Source organism: Lissotriton helveticus, chromosome 10, assembly GCF_964261635.1.
Source record: "Lissotriton helveticus chromosome 10, aLisHel1.1, whole genome shotgun sequence".
Lineage (NCBI taxonomy): Eukaryota > Metazoa > Chordata > Amphibia > Caudata > Salamandridae > Lissotriton > Lissotriton helveticus.
Window position 1 is genome coordinate 490,703,749 of NC_136071.1, and position 24,364 is coordinate 490,728,112.

General features: G+C 48.6%; 2 protein-coding genes across 7 annotated transcripts in view; one reads left to right on the plus strand and one right to left on the minus strand.

Annotated features, from left to right (window-relative positions):
- Positions 1 to 24,364, plus strand: part of NUBP2 (NUBP iron-sulfur cluster assembly factor 2, cytosolic) — a 314,384-nt gene that overhangs the window by 146,132 nt on the left and 143,888 nt on the right. Inside the window, exon 1 of one of the 2 annotated variants that reach the window (XM_078662982.1) lies at positions 10,478 to 10,540. The exons of the other annotated variant lie outside the window; for it this stretch is intronic. The gene's annotated coding sequence lies outside the window, so the exon portion shown is untranslated. Of the gene's footprint in view, positions 1 to 10,477; positions 10,541 to 24,364 lie in introns of those variants that run through there. 2 annotated transcript variants of the gene reach the window in all.
- Positions 1 to 24,364, minus strand: part of SPSB3 (splA/ryanodine receptor domain and SOCS box containing 3) — a 118,004-nt gene that overhangs the window by 87,993 nt on the left and 5,647 nt on the right. Inside the window, exon 1 of one of the 5 annotated variants that reach the window (XM_078662976.1) lies at positions 9,567 to 9,764. The exons of 3 other annotated variants lie outside the window; for them this stretch is intronic. Coding sequence is in view for 1 of the 2 variants with exons in the window: in XM_078662974.1 (XP_078519100.1) it covers positions 5,685 to 5,697 (13 nt within the window). In the remaining variant the exon portion in view is untranslated. Of the gene's footprint in view, positions 1 to 5,684; positions 5,737 to 9,566; positions 9,765 to 24,364 lie in introns of those variants that run through there. One more of the 5 variants, XM_078662974.1, reaches the window with a different exon arrangement.

The window sequence follows — 24,364 nt, forward strand, 5'->3', positions numbered from 1 at the left end:
GGCCCACCCCCCACTCCGGTTGCCAAGGTCAGAAACCTCGGTATCATGTTCGATGAGAAGTTGCTATTTAAACACCACGTCAATACGGTGGTCTCATCGTCCTTCTTTACCCTGAGGAAAATCAAAAAGTTGTTGCCATATCTCCCTTCAGGGGCAGAGAAAACCTTGATCACCACTCTCGTTTTTTCTAAATTGGATTACGGCAACGCCCTCTTCCTCGGCACGCAAGAACAGATCCTAAATAAACTACAATCGGTGCAAAATGCAGCGGCGAGAGTTTTGCTGGACATTCCTAGTCGCCGCCCTACCTCGCTGGCCATTCGTCACCTGCATTGGCTAAGAGTCAAAAGCCGGATAAAATTTAAGGCATTATGCATCGCCTACAAGGCCATCCATGATTCAGGACCTAGGTTCCTCAAGGACGCCTTCCGGATCCATTCTCCTCAAAGACCCCTTCGTTCAGCGTGCACCCACCTCCTTCCCGTCCCACGTACCAGAACCACCGGCTGGGGTGACAGACGCTTCTTAGTGGCAACCCCCAGGTTGTGGAATACTCTTCCTTTGTACATCAAAACTAGCCCTACCCTCATCATTTTTCGTAAACTCCTGAAAACCTGGTTATTTAACCAATGATACTTTGGGTAGCCCTCCGCCTCAGCTGTCTGATATGCGCCGAGACACCCTTGGGTAGTTGTGCGCAATAAAAATCTCAAAAACATAAACATAAACACTATCTAGCCTCTCAATTTACCTCACCTATTGGACTTCTATGTCTCTCTTTTTATTGATGTCCTCTTTCCCTCACCTTTCCCATTATTTTATTTATCTCTACAATCCTCTCTCTAACTCTTCCACTCCATCTATCACTCCCTTTGCTTTCATCTCTTTCTATCTCCTTCCCTGTTTCCGTTCACTCTCTGATTCCAATGTCTCGCTCATTTAATACATCTGTCTTACCTCTGTCTCTCTCTCTCCCTATTTCACCATTCTCTACTTCTTCCTTGCCCTTCCTCTGTATTAGCCTCATCTCTCTAACTCATCTGCACCTCTTTTCTCTCTACCTCTCATATCTTTCTATTTTTCATCTCACCGGCTCTACCTGCCTCTCTGCATCGCTACGTTGTTTACCTGACCTGTCATTCTGTGGTTCAACTTTCTATTTGTGCTATCTCATTATAACTTGCCTCTCTTCCGATCTCATTTCTCTCTAGACCTTGCTCCTCGGGTGGGCACCTTTCTTACCAGCCTACATTTAAAACTGCATGCCAGGCTTCTAAAAACAAGCAACGGCATAGCCTATAGGTCTCGCCTTTGGGACCTTATTCGTTTTTAGCCATGCAACAGTTGATGTTATTAAACCAAGGATATTGTGCTGCATAACTAAATACTTATAAGGTTCCAAAAGTGAGACCTATTTGCTATGCCAATGCTTGTTTTTTAAGTGTTTTGTATTCTGCACTTGTTAGACTAGGTTTTTTAGCTCCATAATCGCATCTTCTCTGTTATGTAGTCAGTTCGATCTTCCTCTCTGGGTCTAGTGTTAGAGTAGGCTCTTTTCTTGAATCACAGGTATTTTCCATCAACATGACTTCATTACCTTCTCTCAATACGTTTCAAAATTTACTGTCACATGAATGCTGAAGAGTCCAAGATCTTTTTCTCTCAGCTGCATCCACGGATATCTCCTCCTAAATAACCGTGATTGAATTTTGGCTGACCTCTCACTCCACACCTCAACTCAAACGAAACCAACATTCCGTGTTCCCACCTCCTCATGTTCAGGTCCGTTTCCCTTGCTCTTTTCTGTCGTCCCCCACTCTTGACCTCTTTTTTTAATTAAAAAAAATTAAAACATTTTTATTGACTTTTCCAATATAGACACAGAACAGTGGCAGCATAACATTACAATTCCCGCACGACTGGTGCAACTTTACCCCCACCACGAACAATTCCGCCACCCCAATGCTACTTGTAGGTTTCGGTCATCTACAATCTAGGTGCATGTGGTATATATCGAATAACAATCTTCCATGTACGTACCAGTTGCCAAGGGTCTTTTATCCACCCTGTCATAACCCTTGACCTCTTGTAATAACCTGGGTGTAATCTGTTACACCTCCTCTAATCAATGCTTGGTGGCACTGCCATGTGGAAGCAAGCATCAAGATGCATGTGCACACGAGAGAACAACGAAACATATGTACTTCCATGAAGAGCTCCATAATAAAGAATCATCTCAAGTATGCAGAGAAAGGGTACAACTTATCAAACCAGAAAACTAACAGACCCAAATGCTTCACGGCGAGACAAACAAGAACAGGAAGGAAAGCCATTAAATCAAGAGCAGACAACTGAAACCGACAACATAGTCATAGAATCATGGACTAGGGAGCGCCCCAAGGTACATTCCAAGTATATTAGGTATTATAAATAATAGGTCTGCCTACAGACAGCAAAAGCTGTAACGAGACAGAAACAAGCACTGGCAATGCGAATAGGTCCAGTATAAGATTGAAAGTGCCTTTTGTGTCGTTGATGGGTTTAGATGCTCAGTGAGTCTTCATACATGCATCTTGTCGCTCATCTTTGCACTCATACATCCATTCATCCATCCACTGACTGATTTGTGCATCCCCCCCCCCCTGACAACAAACGCAATAAAAGTGACCACGTGGGATGGGGCGCTCTGCTGATGAAATTAGGGGCAATCAAGTGACTCATTAACACAGCCTGGAGAGCTACAGTATCTGTTTAAGAAACATTACAATAAAAAGAGAAGCAATAATATGAAAAGGGAACAAGAAAAAAAAGGAAAAAACTGAGAACTAATTGACTGACCAGCCAGCCCCAACACTCCAACACTGAAGCGTTCAACTGGATGTACAGATGCGATTAGAAAATGCTGTCATTCACATGACCAGCGAGCCAATAGCTTATGCAGACTAAACTATTACCCATGAAGTATGCTGTAATGGTTGGAAGCAAAGTATAATCAGGCAAACCAATGGCAGTACAGAAATTACCCCCAGGCAGGCATATATGTATTATATATACACACAAAAATATTATATATAAGAGTTACTTCCAACAGAAGGAGCCTACACAGGAAGGTATCGCTAAACTTCTTTAATGGCAGATGATTTGCAGTTCAAGGAGGCTTTCCCAACTAAAATAAACCAAAGTCCAGCCGACGCGTTTCGTGCTACCCGCACTTCATCCTGGGCTTGTGGACTGCAGCTAATAACCAACAGCTATTTTGCGCACAAATGTTATACCTTGGCCCAGTGGGCGTGGCCACTACTTGTTCTATATCGTTACGTAATAATGTGATTCTATTGTCTTACCTAAATTCCATCATAACAAACCCCGTCCTTTCAATGCATCAGACTGCATCCTCACACCGACCCGTAAACCCTCTTACGGCATCAGTCTTTCTTCTCTATCTTGGAAAACACTATGGCCGCCGCAATCACGCACAACTTCAGACCGGATATAAATAGCACTTGGTTTTGCACATAAGCTAGATTCTTCGCCATCGAACCCTTGATTCGGCCACCAACGCCCGCACTATTGGTAAGCTCTCTCCTCACACGAGTCTAAACCTTGCCGGCCTTTACGATGACAGAATGGTGTGTGCATTTTTACTGATGGTTAATTTTTTCCCGTACAGGTACCGCTATACGGACCATCCAAACCGGCATATCTTAGGAATTGCCCCCCCAAAAACCACTTTGTGTTATCTACCGCGCTGCTCACACGCTTCGCTAGCGGCTCTACTGAGAGCCAAGGTAAAACCACTGCCCTAGCCATTCACCGTCGCTCTCACTTTTAATCGCATCAGGTTTAAATTAACACTCACCCATTTTTTCAGAAATCACTTGTGTCCATGACAGACATTCATATCGCCAAACCGAAACTGGAGCATTAGAGCCCAATTCCGTTCTAAGATTAGTTTACCCATTCGCGTACATGCCCTAGGCTCGGTTAACATACGTTCTGATGGGCACAGCAGATGCAATCTAGCCAACTTCACCCACCAAGTATCGCCTTAATAGCAACACTATGACGAACTCTCAAACCCTTGAATCACCGCATCACTTCTGAATTCACTCCGCCTCATAAGTCCACCAGTTTTAACTGTCACTGCCTTCGCCGTCTCTCCAACACAATGTCACTCAGTACACGAATATATGCACAAGCTAATTTATGACTTCTCACAAGACCACGCTCATCTAGTGTACCATGGAGCTTACCTATCTCGAGATGTACTGCTACTTCACCCGCCCATGCACCCACGCATGGGTCACAGCATAGAATATCGGGCCATACCTACACTGAATTCTTAAATTGCAGGGTTACGCATAATTTAAGTGTCATTAAGCAAGCTCTCTCTCTTTTTTCACAACATATCTTTCTGCCTTTATTTCCCCCTCTTTCTCTCTACAGGCAGCTTTCTTAAATTCAGGCATATAAATCACAACGTCCTGATGATGATCCCATTATCCTTTTAAAAGGGATCGAATTGTCATCGACCTATGGAATAGTTTCACGCGTAAAAACCAGTGTGTTACATTAGTGTGAAAACTATTATGGATAGCTTGTCATGTATTCCTATTGACTCAAAGCCTCCTTTGTCTTTTGCCTGAAAATCATTTTGCTTAATTGTATTTGTCTTCTGTTTTTATGTACTGGATGCAGGACTGCATCCCACTCTATTGTTGGTTGCTCTTTAAAAGTATGAAACATTTAACTAATTAATTAAATTGTGTGTCCGGCTGGACACCGTGGAATATAGTACTTATTTTGGTCTATTTTTATTTATTTGTTATAAATGCTTTTTTAAGAACCATTGTTACAATATAAAATTGACACCCAGGGTCCTTAATTACCTATTGGGTTCCCTTGTTCTCTTTAAGCAGGGTGATACCACCAAGCATAATCCAAAACCAAGAGCCATCTCTCTCATGGGCTTGGAACATGCCACAGTGTGTAAAACTAAAGAAAAGCAGTACCAGCTTTACGCCCAGGTGATACCACCAAGCATAAGCCACACCCAAGAGCCATCTCTCTCACGGGTTTAGCAGCAAGATGTGGCGGGAAAAAGAAGAAAAAAAAGGCGGCACCCACTTTATGCCCGGGTGATATCGCCAACCGTAAGCCACACTCAAGAGCCATCTCTCGCATGGGCTTCGTTCCGATATGGAGAGAGGGCAAGCTGGAATGAAGAGGGAAAAAAAAGTGGACGCCATTCTTGTTAATTCAGAGGCGTGCCACAGTGCTTTATAAAAGTGGGCGCCTGCTAAAATATCAAGCATGACGCCTGTGTCAATGTTAATATGAAGCGGGCTCCATGCTGTAGCCTTAAGCATAGTGTCCGGGTGATGAGGAGCAGAAAGTCAGCAGAGAGTTGAAAAGCAGGCCCCATTGCAAGAAGGCATGTAGTACCTGGAACATGAGAAAGCCATTTAAGAAACAAAGTGCTCACCGATTGTATATACTGAGTATCAACACAGGTACAAGGGCCAGTCCTTATGGGAGATTACAAATGGAGAAAGGAGGGGGGGGGGGTACTAAGAAGGCAATCCTAAGCCTATTCACAAATCAAAAGCAACTATTTAGAAATGACAGTAACAGGAGCCAATCGAAAAGATGGACGGAAACCGAGAGGAGCTTCAAGTCCATACCTGAATACAGCATGTTTCAAAGAGGAAGCGCAAGCCCTGCATAGGTGAGACCTAAAAAAATGACAAAGTGTTAAAGAAGTCCTACAAAAACATCAAGCACACATTAACCCCTTCGCCGCGGGGTGAATTTCGCTGCGGCGCTGCTGTGCTCGTGTCGGAACCACGCCGTCATGAGTCACGGGCGGCGTGTGCTCATCATGACGGCAGGGTTCCATCACGGCACCGCCTGCTCATTAATTCGCCCGCACAGGCAGGGATTTAATGCCGTGTGGGAGGAGCGGTAGCCGCAGGACGGAACAACATCGTCATGAGTACACGCCGCCCGTGGCTCATGACGGCATGGTTCCGTCATGAGCACGCAAGGGGTTAAAAACAAAAACAATTAGCAAAATTCAAAAGGGATGATAATGATTACAAAAATGGGCGACTATATACCTTCCCAAGACAAAATTGGTGACATTTCAATCAAACCTTTAAATCCCAACACAACTGTTGAACAGGATGCTTCAGAAAGCGAGTCAGAGTTTTTCTGTGACATCTGGAGAACTGGGCGAAGATAGGTCATTTAGTGATACTACTAGAAAAAACTCTGGTGTCAAATAAACAGCATCTTCTCATTTTTTACAAGAGGCCAAAAGATTCAGACGGAGAAACAAAAGAAACTTTGTACAACAAACCACCCCAAAATTGCAAAGAGGACAAGAAGGGGACAAGGGATTGCAACTATCAACAATGCTTTGAATTATAATATATCAATTGTGAATCTATTGAATTATGTTCTTACACAAGATAAAAAAAATGTGCTCAGCAAAGGTTTGGGTTTTTGTCCATCGAACCAGTGTGACATGACACAAAAACACAGATTTATTTAAATTTCTGAAACAACTCAAGCTTAAGAATGTATTTATGGAGAAACCCAAGACACACCAATCGCCTAAAATAAATGTACCACTCTGTGAATACACAATAGAAGATATTAATGAAATTCAGATTCTACTCTCTCCTGACAGTGATGGAAATAACGATTCCAAACAACAACAGCTATTAAACGATCTAGATGTTAGTCAGGAGATAACTTGAGAGTGGACTGAGACCTGAATTCACGTTTACACCCATTTTTCCAGCAGAAAATGTGATAGACACATTTGGTAAATTGGTCAAGGAGGATCTGTGTGAACTTGAAAAGAGAGGCACTCAACTTGAATCCCAGAGCTTCATGTAGGTACCAAAAATACACAAGAACAAAACAACACCTCCTGGAAGATCGATCAGATCAAAGATCGAATCACCGACTGAAAAATTGTCAGAAATGTAGTTGGATTAATGCAGTGGTTTGTAAAAAAAATAAAATGCTTTTTTTAATTCTACCCTCCTATTTACAGGACACCATGGATGTCCTCAATAAGTTTGAGGATCTACAGTGGATATCTCATATGACATGGGTCACACTGGACGTGAGCTCCTTGTAAACATGAATACCGACAAATAGGGGTTTGGAGGCAATTCGCAACCTTCTTTCTAAAAGCTTGGCCTCTTACATAGAGCACACAGACATGCTACCTGACATGATCGACTTTATACTTTATAACAATGATTTCACCCAAGAGGGGGAATGGTACCGGCAAGGTCAGGGAGTAGACATGGGCTCTTGTTTCTCACCATCATATGCAAATCTGTATATTTGTTTCTTTGAGGCAAAACACATATGGCAAAAGGGTCCCCCTCATATGACTGAACATATCTTCTTTTGGAGAAGATTCACTGATGATGTTGTGTTGATCTGAACAGGTTCAGAAGCGTCACTGCTCGAGTTATACCCTTACCTCAACAAAAATGATTTCAACATACATGTGACGTTTGACTTTAGTAAACAGTCCATCTGTTTCTTGAATAAAGAAACATATGTCAAAATTAATAGGGGAGAGCAGGGTTTTTTGCAAACCCACAGCATGTAATGCATTGCTACATAGTACTAGCTCCCATCTGATCACCCAACTGGTAGCCAAACCATTTGGTGAGATGTCAAGGACCAAAAGAAACTATAGCGAAGCGGAATCATGTGAATACAGTTAGACCATCTGGTAAACACATTTTTAAAGAGGCCAATCAAAAGAATCTTAGTAGGCAACAGAAAAAGAAATGCGAAAACACCTAGAAGATCCCTGTTGAAAATCTCAAGAATTCAAAAACGAAACTGTCACAAAATTCAATCTGTTTCTGTACACCGTACAGCCAGAGCAGCAATTCTATTTACAAAATACTTTTGAAACATTGGAACATACTAAGTATAGATAGCATACTCATGCATATAATCCCATACAAACACAAGATGAATCACAAGAAGATGAGAACTATTAGAGACACTGTATGCAACAGCTATCTGCAACCCACAATTTAAAGGACAAGCACATGGTTACCCACCAGACCACGAGGATTTTTTTTAATGCTGCACTAGTTAGTATATGTAGCACAGAGATGCATAGGACATATCATTTCAGTTTCAATGGCAGCAAGACATACATCATTGAGACTTTCATATGCTGCTATGGAAAATATGTTGTTTATCTGTTGGTGTGTGTATGTGGAGTCATCCACGTGGGGAGCACAATCAAAGGCTTGGCAGAACGAAAACAAGAACACATGTGTTCCTAGAGAAACAATGTTCCATCATCCCCTTCAGACAAACAAGTTAAGGAGATGTGAAACTCCCATGATTAAGTTTATGGGATTTAGTCAGACCAACCCTAATCCAAGGGGAGGAAATAGCATGCCTGATTTAAGAAAAATGAGGCACAGTGCAATATGTGGAAGCCTACTAACATGTTATGTCCTGGTCTGTGATCAAATGCTTCATGTAGATCCGTTAAATGACACGTTCTTTTTTTTTATAAAAAGCTTTCTAACCCCCCCCCCCTTTACATTGCCCCCCCTCCCTATGACAAACAAGTATGAACTGAAAATTGAGGCGCACCTAGTGGTTCTAATGTGACAACTAGCTCACAAATTTCATACAGATCTGTCAAACCAACAAAAGTCTGATCACAAAGGAGACCGTGATTACGATTAGCATGCCTAGTCTTATGATGGGTGTTCCCCATTCTGTACAAATATGGGAGTAACACAGAGATAGTCAACAATGTATACGAATGGTAACCTGAGGCATAGGTGTTTATGTGAAGGTTGCTTACCATTTGTAGCCTTAAACGCAAAGCCAGCTTCAGCTGGAGACCATTATCTCATACAAATACCTATACGGTGAAGGAGCTGTTGTGAAGGTAAAATGGACTGCCATGTAGTGGCAATGATAGAAAGATTAAAGTAGGAGGCGTGTGTGTGTGTGTGTGTGTGTGTGCCTGTGTATGATGTAGTCTGTAACTGTTTTTGTTTGCATCTATATAAGTGTATGAGTGAATGGGAAGTGGGAAACGACAATTGGAAACGGGGGTCACGGAGAACCATGACCAGAAGTGATTCTATGCCACGTGCATTAGAATTTGTTTTTTAGTTTCAGATGCCAAAACTCTAATGAACGGTTTGTAGTCAGGCCCTTTTTCAGTTAAAACAAATTACTAGATATGAAAAGTGGCTCAATAATGCTAGTCCACTAAATAAACAGAGCGAATGGCTGATGATCGGTCAAAGAACACCTATGTGCTCAAAATCCTTAAGTGGCTCACTGGAAGTCTACTTCTTAAGTTACATTAATATAGAGCACAGCCAGTCACCACAGCATTAGAAAATAAAATACTGTGTGCAAGGGTATCATCAGGGATCAATAAGACACTGCCACATTCTCACCACACAATGACAAAGCACAATCACCACACGCCCACACATTGGTGGCGGGTCAGACGTAAAGTGTAGAAGCTCTGTGTTGCTTACCCGTGCTATAAAATGGTTGGTACCGTCGGGCATAGAGCAACTGCACCTCTAAACTTAAAACGGGCAGTTCAGCACTTCTCAGGGGGAAAGCGTACTTTCAATGGGAGAGAAGTGGCATGGTGGAGTCCTCCGAGGCAGACGTGGATTTGTAGCCGGATTCTCGTAAACTTTACTGCCGATTTACTGGGCGTGCTTTATGGTGGACTTTGGACTACCATTTATGATTGAACTAGCATCTTTGGATACGGTATAATTACCTTCCATTATCGATTGAACTACACTCCATGGACATGGTGTAATTCTGCCTTTGTAAGTTGGAACTATTGTGACAGCCATCAATTATCGTTTGGTCTGTCTACTGATTTTAATGAATAGCTGTGTAACGCTCAAGTAAATTCAAGTCCTGATGATGACCGTACAGTAATACAGCGGTTGAAACGCCTTGGACGCTTTTGTGTGGCCATAATTATTGAAGGACACATTATTATGTCTACGTGTGTTGATCCTTTACACTTGTGATGTTTTTTTGTTTAGCCACTTGTTTGGTTTATGATTTGTGTTTTTTTTGTATACCAACCCTCTATCTTGAGCGTAATTGTTTCTTTTAAAAGTCTAAAAATGTATAATAAATTATAAATCTCTTTACTTTTTGAATAAACCGTTGCTGAATTTATGATCTTCTAGGCTTCTCCCTTTTCCCCCTTTTTTCTTTATTTTAACTGTACAGGTCAGGTTGCACAATTTATGTGACTCTTCCTCCTGAACCTTCTGTTAGGTGTATCGACTATCTGATCCTGGTTCAGGGTTGTTGGACAGCCCCTGTAGTTTCTGAATGAGTGACTCATATTATGACTTTAGTATCTCAGCATATTATTTCACCATAGCAGTTAATGCCTAGCCGACGTGTCTTGTTTACTTGTAGTACACGGACCATGAATATCTACTGCCTAGTTTGCATGCAACTGAACTTGACGGTAAGTGCCGGATCTCTTTGCGTTTGGCCCAATGTTCCTGTTTTTTATTTTTTGACTGGGTTTGTGTATACTTTAGAGCACGTAAGGACTGTTTATATTTTTCTAGGCCAATGGATTTTAGCCAATCTACGTGAACATAAAAATATTGCTTATTGGCTTTGTGCGTGTGTATGTCCATTTTGTTCATCAAGATTTGAAAGTCTCAGTGGTCCCACCTTTATCCTATGCAGAGGTGGTTAGGACTGTTATTGAAATCACTAAGATTGATTGCCTGCTTGTAAAGCTGCATCAAATTTTAGACTCCTCTTCAGTCTGTTTATACTGCTCATAGTATTGCAGACTTCCAAAGATACAATTATTCTGCCAGGCGCTCTGACTTGTGGCTTAAAGAGTAGGTTCCCTTAGCCTCATAGGGCCCCTAATTTAAATGTAAAAATGGGATCAGTTGTTTTTGGTTTCTTTTGTAAACTCAATTTCTGCTCTGAGAACCTTTAAGTTCATTGTTTTCCTTTAGGTCATGGGTACTCACAAACTTTCTCTCAGGGGCCGAATTTACAGTGTGGTTTGTGGCCGAGGGCCGCAATGTTGGGGGCGGGGTCAGTGAAAGAGGGGGGCGGGGCTAGAGCAAAAAAAAACCGGTGACCATAAGGTTGAACACAGGCCCCTGCAGCGGACGTCTTCGTCCACTGAGCCACCAGACCCAGCATACACACATCTCTCTCTCTCTCTCTCACTCTCTCTCGCTCTCTCCCTTCCTCCCTCTCTTTCTCTACCACCCTTCCTCTCTCTCTCCCTCCCTCTCTCCCTCCCTCCCTCTCTCCATCCCTCCCTCTCTCCATCCCTCCCTCTCTCCCTCCCTCTCTCTCTCCCTGTCTCCCTCCCTACCTCTCTCTCCCTGTCTCCCTCCCTCTGTCTCCCTCACTCTCTCTCTCTCCCTCCCTCTGTCTCCCTCACTCTCTCTGTCTCCCTCCCTCCCTCTGTCTCCCTCCCTCCCTCTGTCTCCCTCCCTCTCTCTCTCTCTCTGTCTCCCTCCCTCCCTCTGTCTCCCTCACTCTCTCTGTCTCCCTCACTCTCTCTGTCTCCCTCACTCTCTCTCTCCCTCACTCTCTCTCTCCCTCTCTCGCTGTCTCCCTCACTCTCTCTGTCTCCCTCACTCTCTCTCCCTCACTCTCTCTGTCTCCCTCACTCTCTGTCTCCCTCTCTCCCTCCCCCTCCCCTGACTCTCCCTCTCTCTCCCTTCCCTGACTCTCCTTCTCTGTCCCTCCCCTGACTCTCCCTCCCTCGCCCTCCCCTGACTCTTTCTCTCTCCCTCCCCTCACTCTCTCCCCTGACTCTCCCACTCTCTCCCTCCCCTCACTCTCTCCCTCCCCTGACTCTCCCACTCTCTCCCTCCCCTCACTCTCCCTCGCCCTCCCCTGACTCTCCCTCTCTCCCCTGACTCTCTCCCCTGACTCTCTCCCTGCCCTGACTCTCTCTCTCCCTCCCTCGCCCTCCCCTGACTCTCCCTCTCTCTCCCTCCCCTGACTCTCCCTCCCCTGACTCTCCTTCTCTCTCCCTCCCCTGACTCTCTCTCCCTCCCCTGACTCTCCCTCTCTCGCCCTCCCCTGATTCTCCCTCTCTCTCTCTCCCCTCACTCTCTCCCTCCCCTGACTCTCCCACCCCTCACTCTCTCCCTCCCCTGACTCTCTCCCTCCCCTGACTCTCCCTCCCTCGCCCTCCCCTGACTCTCCCGCTCTCCCCTGACTCTCTCCCTCCCCTGACTCTCTCCCTCCCCTGACTCTCTCCCTCCCCTGACTCTCCCTCCCTCGCCCTCCCCTGACTCTCCCTCTCTCTCCCCTGACTCTCCCTCTCTCTCCCTCCCCTGACTCTCCCTCTCTCTCCCTCCCCTGACTCTCCCTCCCCTGACTCTCTCCCTCCCCTGACTCTCCCTCTCTTTAATGTCTTGTGAGTGAGCATAGAAGACAAGTCTGTTAAGGCAGATTCATGTGCATAGCATTCTTCATACAGCACCCCGTGATTATCACACATCTAAACATACTATATAACTCGATTCTCTGCTTTATATTTCTAATCCCTGACTACCTCACTTGATGCAATTTTGGGTGAATCCTTAGTAGCACCTTATGTGGAGACAGTTTCTCATCTCTTCGCCCTGTTCGTTTAGCTTTCAAATGCTATTCAGCCCTTTCCTATTCCCGAGAAAGGTGACGATTCTTGAGTTTGCCTGTCTTTGGAGTTCTCCCAGGGACATAATCAATACAATTACGTGGCCTGCCACTGGCAGACATTTCATTATCACATTTGAAAGTTGAGCAATGAAAGAAAAGAATGTGTAGGATGGTTGAATACGCAACTCTGACAGTCCGTCTAAAAAAGCCAACCCTACAGTCAGCTCAACATTTCAGAACAAAAGCGCCAACATTTGCCTTTGTGCCGCGCTAGCCCTAAACAAGCATTGAAATACTTATGGCGGCAGTGCAGAAAGATGACGCGTTTGAAGGTGGACTATTTGATTTCATACAGGAAACGGTTACTGTTTGCAAATTAAGAATATTATTGGGCGGCACTTTCAGTGTATAAACCTTATTTTACCCGCTGCTTCCATTTTCTGTATTCAGGCTGTTTCATTCAGCAGGGGCTTGCATCATTTTACCACCGGAGCACTTCACAGGTCATTGAAAGACCATTACCGTGTTAATGGGGCTTTGTTCTGTTTCACCTCTTCTGAGGCCCCTGCAGCTCCACTCTATGGCTCGAATCTCCCGGCCCCCATAGAGCAGAGCCTCTCTGAGACCGGGCTGCTGCAACCAGTGGCGTTTACTGACACTCTTGATAACATTTTTTTTTTTTTTAAATGGTACATGTCTGCAAGCTCCGCGGGCCGCCAAGGAAGGCTTGCCGGGCCGCCACAGGCCCGCGGGCCGTACTATGAGTACCCCTGCTTTAGGTGAATGCAAGGTATGTACTTGGTGAACAAACGGACGATAAGAAAGTAACGTTTTAGTTTAGAAGCGGCTTTGGTGAGATACAAATGTGAAAACTGATATTTCCCTTGTAATGCTATTTGAGGGATGCTATGTCTAAAGGCAAGGTAACAAGGGCTACTGCAAACCGACTAGAGGTGGCAATGTATTGGCCTTTTTTTTTTTTTTTTAAATTCTTTTATTAATATAAAGGCATCGTAGTCAGTGATATCAATACAGATAATCTGCAAAATTACGTTTATACAATACCAAACCGGCATCATTTGTGGTGGCATACCTGTTATATCATAATCACATTCTGTCTGTCTAAACCTTGCATACGTATTTCTATTCATCAGACACATGTTACCAGTATTGCTTAACATGCTAAGTAATCGTACCACGATGCCCAACCCGTGAAACTGTCTTATAACTTTCAAGAAACATTCCCCCCCCACTCCCCAATTCAATGTCTTCACTTTTATTGATGTTGCACACGTCTCCTCCTCCTAACAGGCCTCACCGCCCCATTGTCTTAGCTCGGTGCAGTCATCCCAACACATCGTCACAATTAGCACAGAGAATCAGAACCCTATAGCCTCAACCGTCACTCCTCCTCTTCCTCGGAGTCTAGGTCATCCCCCTCCGGTAAGGGTTCACAGATTTCCCCCCTGTAAACATTCCATCCTGTCCACACCTTGTTCCATTTGCGGGGTGTAGCTCGAAGGACATACACAGTTCTTTCCGTGACCATCAGGATGTCCATGTGCTCAGCCCATCTGTCGGCAGTGGGCACGTCTGGAGCTCCCCATTTCTGTGCTATATCACGTTTCGCCACTGTCATAGCAAGTGTGGCCCAGATGATACCATATCTGTTCAGGTCATTGGGGTCCCATATGTTTAAAAGGCATTTACGCGGGTCTGGCAGAGTGGAGACCTTAAGTGTCTGGGATACGGTGCGCATTATCCGTGTCCAGTACCCTTGAATTTTGGGGCAGTCCCAGAGTGTGTGAAATAGTGTCCCTTCTTCCCCGCAACCTCTCAAGCAAAAGGGAGTGGGTGCTCTGTGTATTTTGTGGAGTAGAGTCCTGGTGTAGTAGATGCGATGTAAAATTTTCAGTTGTACTAGTCTAAATTTGGCCGAAATGCCTACTTCTCTTGGAGAAGCCAAGGCCTCATTCCATTCCGTTTCATCCATCATCCCTATCTCCCCCTCCCATCGTTCCTTAAGTTTTGTCGTGGGGTCCTGTAAGTTGTTTATTCGTTTTTTGTAGGTGAGGGACGTGGCGCTCTGTTGCATGTATTCCGTTAGCAGCCTGTCCTCAAGTGGCGAGGAGTCCGGCAGATCAGTGCCCTGCGGGATCGCTTGGAGCAGTGCATGTCTAATTTGGACATAGCGAAATGTCTCAGTGGGCCTGAGGTCATACTGTTGTTGCAGTTGTGGGAATGGGAGCACTGTGTCATTGTCCCAGAGGTCCCCCACCGTGGAGATACCTATCAGGTCCCATTGTGCGAACCCCTTGCACGTTCTAAGGTTTCCCAGTGATTTCGTGTCCCACAGTGGCGTCATCTTGGTAATTTTCCCCGTCCAGCCCAGCCGTGCCTGTGCCATGTGCCAAAGGGCCGCTGTGTGTCGTGTCGGGCCATGTAGATGTTTAAGCTGTGGTTTATTATACAGCACCGATAGCATGGAGTCCGTCCCTAATTGTGCCCAATCGGCCCTGTACGCAGGGTCGTTTCTCGGTGCGTGGACCCATTGGTTAATTATTTTAAGCTGAGCTGCCCAGTAGTATATTTGGACGTTGGGAAGTGCGATCCCCCCCTCATACCAACTTTTTACCAATTTGTCGTAGGCTATTCGCGCTACACCATTGCTCCAAAGAAGATTGGAGGCCAATGCCGCAATCTGTTTGAAGTAACGTGGAGGGACAAGATGCGGGGTGTTTTCCAAGATGTAAAGAAATCTGGGGAGTGCCATCATCTTAAATAAGGCTGCGCGCCCCAGGAGGGTGAGGGGCAAGGTCGCCCAGTGCTTAATGTCAGCGCGTAGGCGGTCCAGAGGTGGTCTCAGGTTGCTAGTGAAGAAATCTGTCTCAGATTGTACAATGATAATGCCCAGGTACTTGAATGAGGTCACCGGCGCCGCCAGAGGGCAAGTATTCGGCAGGTTCGGTGCCGGACCCCTCAACGTGTAGATCATCGATTTTGACCAGTTCAGGGTATAGCCCGACGTCTTCCCATGCATGTCACAAATGTCCAGCAGAGCTGGGATGCCGTTATCAGGGTCTACCATGTAAATGAGCATATCGTCGGCATAGAGGGAGACCTTGTCTTCCCATCCCTCCTGCCACTGAATGCCTCTAATTAAGGGCGTGTTTCTAATCAGAATTGCTAAGGGCTCGAGTACCAGTGCGAAGAGCAGGGGTGACAGGGGGCACCCCTGTCTGGTACCCCTGCCCAACGGGAACGCCGGCGAGATGTGGCCATTAGACACCACCTGTGCCACTGGTTTAGTATAAAGTAGCCGTATCCAGGCTATATATTTCGACCCAAAGCCCATACGCGTGAGCACCTCGAAGAGGTATTCCCACTCTACTAGGTCAAAAGCCATTCTGGCGTCGAGGGAAAGGATCACCGCCTTCTCAGTGAGTAGGTGTGACCGTGCCAGCACCCCATGTACTCTCCTAAGGTTCAGCGCCGTGCTCCTGTGGGGCATGAAGCCTGATTGGTCGGGGTGGATCAGGGTACTCAGGTGTGGCATCAGGCGGTTGGCCAGAAGTTTAGCCAGTACCTTGGCTTCCGTATTCAATAATGATATTGGGCGATATGAGGTACAGTCGTCTGGGGGTTTACCCGGTTTAGGTATGGCTACGATTGTGGCCGTGCGTTGGTCTAGCGGCAGTTCAGCCCGTTCCCTACTGTCCAGATACATATCCAGTAAGGGACCACTAAGTTCTGAGGCCATCGACTTGTACCATTCCACCGGAAGCCCATTAGGTCCCAGTGCCTTGCCTGATTGTAGTGAATGAATCGCTAACTGGATTTCCTCCTCCGAAGGATCTGCCTCTAAGTCTCGTGCAGCCTCCGGTGGTATGCCGGGGAGAACAATGTCTGCCAGCGACACCGCCGCCATTTGTGCAGTGATGTCCCGATCAGGTGTATATATGGTGTGAAAATGACGTGCTAAAGCGTGCACTATGTCTTCTGGGTGTGTGAGTACTTGGCCGTCGCTGTTAACGAGCCTCTGAATCCCTCTCGCGCCTCCCTCCCTCCTATCCAGCCACGCCAGCATTTTCCCCGCCTTGTCGCCAACTTCATAAACTCTATGTTTAGTGTTTGCAATGTAACCCTTCTCAGTCGTTCTACGGTGTGTTTGATACTGCTGCTGTCGCAACTGTAAGGCGTGTGTTGTGGCCGGGGAAGGGTCTGCCATGTGCGCCGAGTTGGCATCGTGGAGTGCCAATTCGAGCTCCGTGAGTTCCTTCTGGGAATCACGCTTGTGTCCCGTAATGGCTGCTATCGCAGCCCCTCTCAGGACGGTCTTGTAGGCTTCCCATAGGGTCGATGGGGAGGTCACTGACCCACTGTTCTCCGCAAAGTAGTGTGCCGTCGCCAGTTTCAATTTCCGTCTTATTTTAGGGACCTTTAGATAATTCGGGTAAATGGGGTAGATCCTGGCGCATTTCCGTTCTCTAGTAGTAAGGGTGAGAACGATTGGTGAGTGGTCAGATATGCCCCTGGGTAGAATGTCGATCGTGTCCACTGTGCCCAGACCCTCCCCCAGGAACAGAAAGTAGTCAATGCGAGAGAGGCTATTGTGGACTGCGGAGTAGAAGGTGTATTGGGTCGCTGCGGGGTGTAAATGTCGCCATATATCCACAATGCCTAATGCCTCTAAAAATTCAGGAAGGGGAGCAGGTCCTCTTGAGCGGGTCCTAGTGGGAAAGGCGTCTAACGCTGAGTTTACGATGGCATTCAGGTCCCCCCCAATGAATGTGTCACCCTCAGGGAGGTCCAGCAGGAATTTCCCCAGTGCAGGTAATGTCACGGAGTGTAGTGCCGGGGGGATGTACACCGAAACCACATTAAGCGGTCTACCCTCCCACTGGCCATGTATCGCCGCGAAGCGTCCCTGGTCGTCTGCTACATGTTTTGTGAGTATAAAGGGTGATGACTTCTTCAGCAGTATCCCCGTCCCCCTGGAACCCGAAGTGAAACTTGCATGTGTCGCCATCTTATATCCGCGCCGATCAAGCGCTTTGCAAGTCGTTCCCGTAAGGTGTGTTTCTTGAAGCAGAACCACATCTGGGCTCTGTCGTTTGATAGCCTGCAGTACCAGGCCCCTCTTTATTTTGTCCCCCAATCCCCTGACATTCCAAGTTAGCATGCGCAGAGGGGGCACCCCCACCGTTACTGTGGCATTCCCAGCGGGTTGAGTTTGAAGTGGGTTAGCCATGAGACCGTTGTGAGATCGTCAGTAGCAACGTGTCAGTGACTGTCGCGATAAGGACGAGGAGTACGCCACGATCTAGGGTGGCTGTAGGACGTGTGAAGTGAGTGATGACCTGAACCAAAAACACAAACAATACAACTTGAACCCCATCCCCCCTCCCTGCTCCCCTGCTCCACGGACTGAAACCCGCCCGTCTCCCCAACGTCGCAGAGTGCTTTAGTCCTTCCCCAACTATCTTACTTGCTCGTGGGGTTGGTGAGGCCCCGTCAGGCACTAAGTGTGCCCACCCTACTCAGCGGCATCAAGTCCAAGGCCCGGCGCGGCATCCCCAGGCCATCTCATTGACCATCAATTCTCAGATCAGTGTTGGTCGCCCTGGGTTAGCGGATCTTGTGTCGAGTCGGACTCCGTTGCCGCCGTGTCTTCGCGGCGAGGCGGAGGGTCAGAATGGCCGTCCAATGGCGAGTTGCTGCGGTGATTAGTCCGATCTTTGCGTGGACGATGACGTTGACCCACCTGTCGCCAGCCCTCCAGCCAGTCGTGAGCAGTCTCAGGTTTATCGAAGAACCATGTTTTTCCATCAGCCACCACCCGTAGCTTGGCAGGAAACAGCATGGAGTACGGCAATTCCCTTTCTCGCAGTGCCCTCTTTACCTCCATGAATGATTTGCGGCGTCTGGCCACCTCTGCCGTGTAGTCCGGGAAGAAGGATAAGGTCGCATTTTGAATCTTGACAGGTGGGGAGACCCTTGCCGCTTGCAGGATTGCATCCCTGTCTCTAAAATTGAAGAGTCTCGCCAGCACAGGCCTCGGCGCCGCTCCCTGTTTAGGGGGCCCGCCCGGAACCCTGTGTGCCCTCTCCACTGAAAAGAAATGGGATAGTCCTTTGGGTTTCAATTCGTTCTTGATGAGGTCCTCGACGTAGAGGTCCATGGCCCCTTTCCCTTCCGACTCCGGAAGACCAAGGATACGCACGTTGTTCCGTCGTGAACGCCCTTCTTGGTCGTCCAACTTGTCTTGCAGGAGTTTGGTGACTTTATCCATGCGTTCCATGGCAATCTGTAGTTCGGACGTGTCTTCTATCAATGATTTCGTGACTACCTCCACTTGGGACACTCTTTCAGCCATTTTGTGAAAGTCCGCACGCAGGAGCGTGACTTCAGAGGAAATTGAGCCCACAGTCGACTTGACTTCCGTAAGGGTGTTCATGATGTCCTCCAACGTTATTTTCGCGGACCCTTCCGCCGCCGGGGTGGCACCCGTGGAGTTGCGTCCACTGTGCTGTGACTGTCCGTGCTGGCTGTAGGCAAATTTTTCCAGCCTGACCTGGGTAGAGCCACTCCTGGTGCCTTTGCCCGCCATGCTGTTGATACTCGTGGAGAACGGGTCCCCCCTCCGGGTCGTCGCGGATCGTTGAAGGCTATTGCTCCTCCACTCAGTACGTACGCCAGGGGACTGCAGGCAGTGGTGAAGTTCAACAATATATTTTAGCTGGGCCGGAGTCCTTCTACACCCCCCCAGCGCAGGCACATCGACTCTAGTGCAGGATACCACCGGCTAGCCCCAGTGCGTCCTAGTGTTGCAGCCGCCTAGAAGGTCACCGAAACGGCTGTAGCAGCCCTGTTAGCCCAGTCCAGGAAGTCCGGTGGGTAAAGAATTGCGTCGCTGGCAGGCAGAGGATATGCCGCAGACAGGAGGGAGGCACGGAGGTATTCGCGGCCAGGGTTCAGGCTGCATGTAGCCAGACGGAGCAGCACATCAGATGCATTCAGCCCCCTTAGCGTGAGACCCCGGTGTCGTGGCCAGAGAGGAGGCCGGGGACTCAGCAGGGTGCCCCTCACTGTGTGGTCGTGGTAGTTGCAGCAGGTCAGGATCGCCAGCTCAGCCTCCAGCCCGCCCGGTCAGCCAGGTGCCAATGGTACTCTCCGCGGTCACCCGCGGTACAATGGTGTTGTGTGCTGTCCCCCGGGGGCACCAGTCTTTCTTGCTGCCGGCTCACCGCTCACGCACTTCTGTGCACCTACCCCGGGCGGGGGGGGGGGGGGGGGGGGGGTCAGAACAGGCGAGGCTCCCCCGTCGGATCTCGCAGACGTGAGTCTTGTAGGATGTGGCCGGAGGGGGGGGTCCTCACCGTCTCACAGGCCGCTCCGTCTCGTCCTCGCCCCCGCGCTCCTCCCGTCTCCGTCGCTGTCCCACGCCGACACCGGCGTTCACAGTAGTTCGCCGCTGGTCCGGGGGGCACCTCCGCTGCTCCGGTGACCGGATTCGGCCGAGTGCGAGTTTTCAGCTGGGCTCCGGACAAGGTCGCGCACCGCAGGCCGGCCTGGGCTCACTTCCGCCGGGGCTCAAGGGGCACGCGAGGCCGGTGCACCCCTATCAGCAACAGGCCCTCACGCGTCAGTGCTTGGCTCGGCGGGATCCGGACCTCGGCGGCATCCAAAGTTACTCCTGGTGCAGCCGCCCCGTCCCCGGACTCGATTGCCGCCGCTTCGGGCGGGTGGTGTCTCGGATGAGAGTGCCGGATAAATGATTAGGCCACAGTGCCTTCGGGAGCTCTCAAACTAAGCAGTCGCCATGCTGGCTGCTAGCCACGCCCCCATGTATTGGCCTTTTTAAACATCAATATTATTTCTCTCCATGCGATATTAGTCTTGAGAAATATACATCGTTGAATCCTCGATCCAGGCTGCAAGAGCCTTCTCACACACAATTACTGACTGTTCACACGTGTACAGTTGTAGTACTTTTTAGACCGTGAATATGCTACTAAACACCTTTATAATATCCATCAAAAAGGAGTTGGTGGGGTAGCATGCTTTATGAACAAAACCTGCAAAAAGCTTAATTCTGTGCACACAGTATTGGTGGAAGATATTGCTGGGCACCAAATTGAATGTAAGGTTCCACTCAGTGGACACAACTGTTGCTTATAAAACGTGGAAATGCATGCTTTGGGTGATAAAGGCACACTAGGTCTACAATAGTGAGGGTTAATTACCCGTATGTCAAACTACAAAAATGACAATGGAGACTTTAGCACATTACTAAAAGAACTGCCTGCTCTTTCGATTTTCTTGCTGTGCAAATGTGAATGACTTAAAAATTCTCTTCCAAGAGCTACAGTGAATCTTTAGTTCTCACCAATATGCCAACTTAAGAACTTGACTCTTATTTGCAGTACTTGGGTGAACACTGCGTAAAGAGAGGAAGACTGGTGACAACAATACATAAGCTCATCAAGTACCATTTACACTGCTTTCAGTGAAGGAGAGGTGGAAACTAGGCACAAGGGTCCTTTGCTGCAGTCATTCTAGAAGATTCCAGTGTAAGGTTACTGTTTAAAATCCTCTTTGTCCTGCAGTTTAATATTGGTTGGCACAGTGTTCACTAGTTCTCCTACCTTTCCGGTTTACACCGGCTTGTTCACAAAAGTTTCTCCCAGGTACCAGAAGATGCTAACACCTGCCTTTTTCAAACTTGAATATCTATATGGCAACTCTTGTTGAGCTTCACTCAACACTCACACAGCTCATGGCTGACTGTTTGCAAAATAACGGTGCTCCATTCTTTGTTAATGTCCCACGACCTCAATTCGTTTGGGTAGTTTGTGCTGAGAGACGCACAAGCTCCACTTTGCCCATTTAAAGTTAGTCAATTTCACACAGCTGAGGTGATTTGGGAAGCGCTGCGTTGTCCTCTCTTCATGTAAAGATGCACGTCCAGAACGCCATAAAAAGAAGTAGATTTGGCAAAAACACTTAAAATGTGTGTCTAGGTTTGTAGACATTTAAGAACCCGCAGAATAAGAAGTGCAGGTTGGAGTTCGGTTGAGACTGTTCTCTCTCCAGACTACTCCCCAACACTGACCCCGAAACCTCTGCATGCCAAATTATTCACCGTTAATATCCCTGTGAATCTTCCCTTTAATTTATTTTTGTGTAACATCTCTTCTCTCCTTTTAAGCTCTGCCTTACTCATTCATTTCAGTCTCTCCTAAATCAGCTTGGGATGATAACTGGCTGCTAACAATATTTCTTTTTATGATTTTGAAAGGGTGTGTGATGCCAATAATTGTCTTTTTTAGCCTCATAAGTGCTGCGCACGACCAACGGCCGAAGGCACCACTACCTCCGTAGTGCTGCCGTCGGCCGTTGAACGTTCCAACTGCACCTGCGCAATGGAACGTCCAGCACTGGAGCTGGACGTTCCATCGCAGCTAAGGTGTTAAATGTTGTCTCCCCGTATTATATACACAACACAAGCAGAAATGTTTTGTTGAAGTGGTGCTGCGGATTGGCAACAGAGATGGTGGTATCTTGATGGGCTGAGCTGGCGTGGTACCGAGCCGAGTGCCTATGCTGCACAGAGTGAATTTGTGTGACCCGATAATTCTTGGAGATAGGGCTTTTGTACAGCCTGGAAATAGCGAGCAAAGGTTTGTCTTGTTTTCCTTCAGAGCTGTGGTGTGTGAAAATATAGTTCTAACTGAGAAATATTGTGTAAAGGAAGGCCCATAAAAGAATGACTGCTTCCCTTTTAATTTGGAACCTGCTCTTTTTTTTCATAATCTCATGATGGTAATTTGTGTTTGTAACAGAATTTCACCACCACCACCTCCACGCCCACCACCACCATGTCCACCACGGCCACCACCACAAGGTCACTACCACGTCCACCACCACCACCACCACGTCCTCCACCACCACCACCACGTCCTCCACCACCACCACCACAAGGTCACTACCACATCCACCACCACCACGTCCACCACCACAAGGTCACTACCACATCCACCACCACCACCACGTCCCCCCCACCACCACCACCACGTCCTCCACCACCACCACGTTCTCCACCACGTCCTCCACCACCACCACGTCCTCAACCACGTCCTCCACCACCACGTCCTCCACCACCACCACCACGTCCTCCACCACGTCCTCCACCACGTCCTCCACCACCAGCACCACCACATCCTCCACCACCACCACCACCACCACGTCCTCCACCACCACCACCACCACGTCCTCCACCACCACCACCACCACGTCCTCCACCACCACCACCACCACGTCCTCCACCACCACCACCACCACGTCCTCCACCACCAACACCACGTCCTCCACCACCACCACCACCACGTCCTCCACCACCACCACCACGTCCTCCACCACCACCAAGTCTTCAACCACCACCACCAAGTCCTCAACCACCACCACCCCGTCCTCCACCACCACCACCCCGTCCTCCACCACCACCACCCCGTCCTCCACCACCACCACGTCCTCCTCCACCACCACCACGTCCTCCTCCACCACCACCACGTCCTCCTCCACCACCACCACGTCCTCCACCACGTCCTCCACCACCAGCACCACCACATCCTCCACCACCACCACCACCACCACGTCCTCCACCACCACCACCACCACGTCCTCCACCACCACGTCCTCCACCACCACCACCCCGTCCTCCACCACCACCACGTCCTCCTCCACCACCACCACGTCCTCCTCCACCACCACCACGTCCTCCACCACCAGCACCACCACATCCTCCACCACCACCACCACCACGTCCTCCACCACCACCACCACCACGTCCTCCACCACCACCACCACCCCGTCCTCCACCACCACCACCCCGTCCTCCACCACCACCACGTCCTCCTCCACCACCACCACGTCCTCCTCCACCACCACCACGTCCTCCACCACGTCCTCCACCACCAGCACCACCACATCCTCCACCACCACCACCACCACCACGTCCTCCACCACCACCACCACCACGTCCTCCACCACCACCACCACCACGTCCTCCACCACCACCACCACCACGTCCTCCACCACCACGTCCTCCACCACCACCACCACGTCCTCCACCACCACCACCACGTCCTCCACCACCACGTCCTCCACCACCACCACCACCACGTCCTCCACCACCACCACCAAGTCTTCAACCACCACCACCAAGTCCTCAACCACCACCACCCCGTCCTCCACCACCACCACCCCGTCCTCCACCACCACCACCCCGTCCTCCACCACCACCACGTCCTCCTCCACCACCACCACGTCCTCCTCCACCACCACCACGTCCTCCTCCACCACCACCACGTCCTCCTCCACCACCACCACGTCCTCCTCCACCACCACCACGTCCTCCACCACCACCACCACCACGTCCTCCACCACCACCACCACCACGTCCTCCACCACCACGTCCTCCACCACCACCATCACCACGTCCTCCTCCACCACGTCCTCCACCACCACCCCGTCCTCCACCACCACCACGTCCTCCACCACCACCACGTCCTCCACCACCACGTCCTCCACCTCCACCACGTCCTCCACCTCCACCACGTCCTCCACCACCACCACCACCTCCACCACCACCACC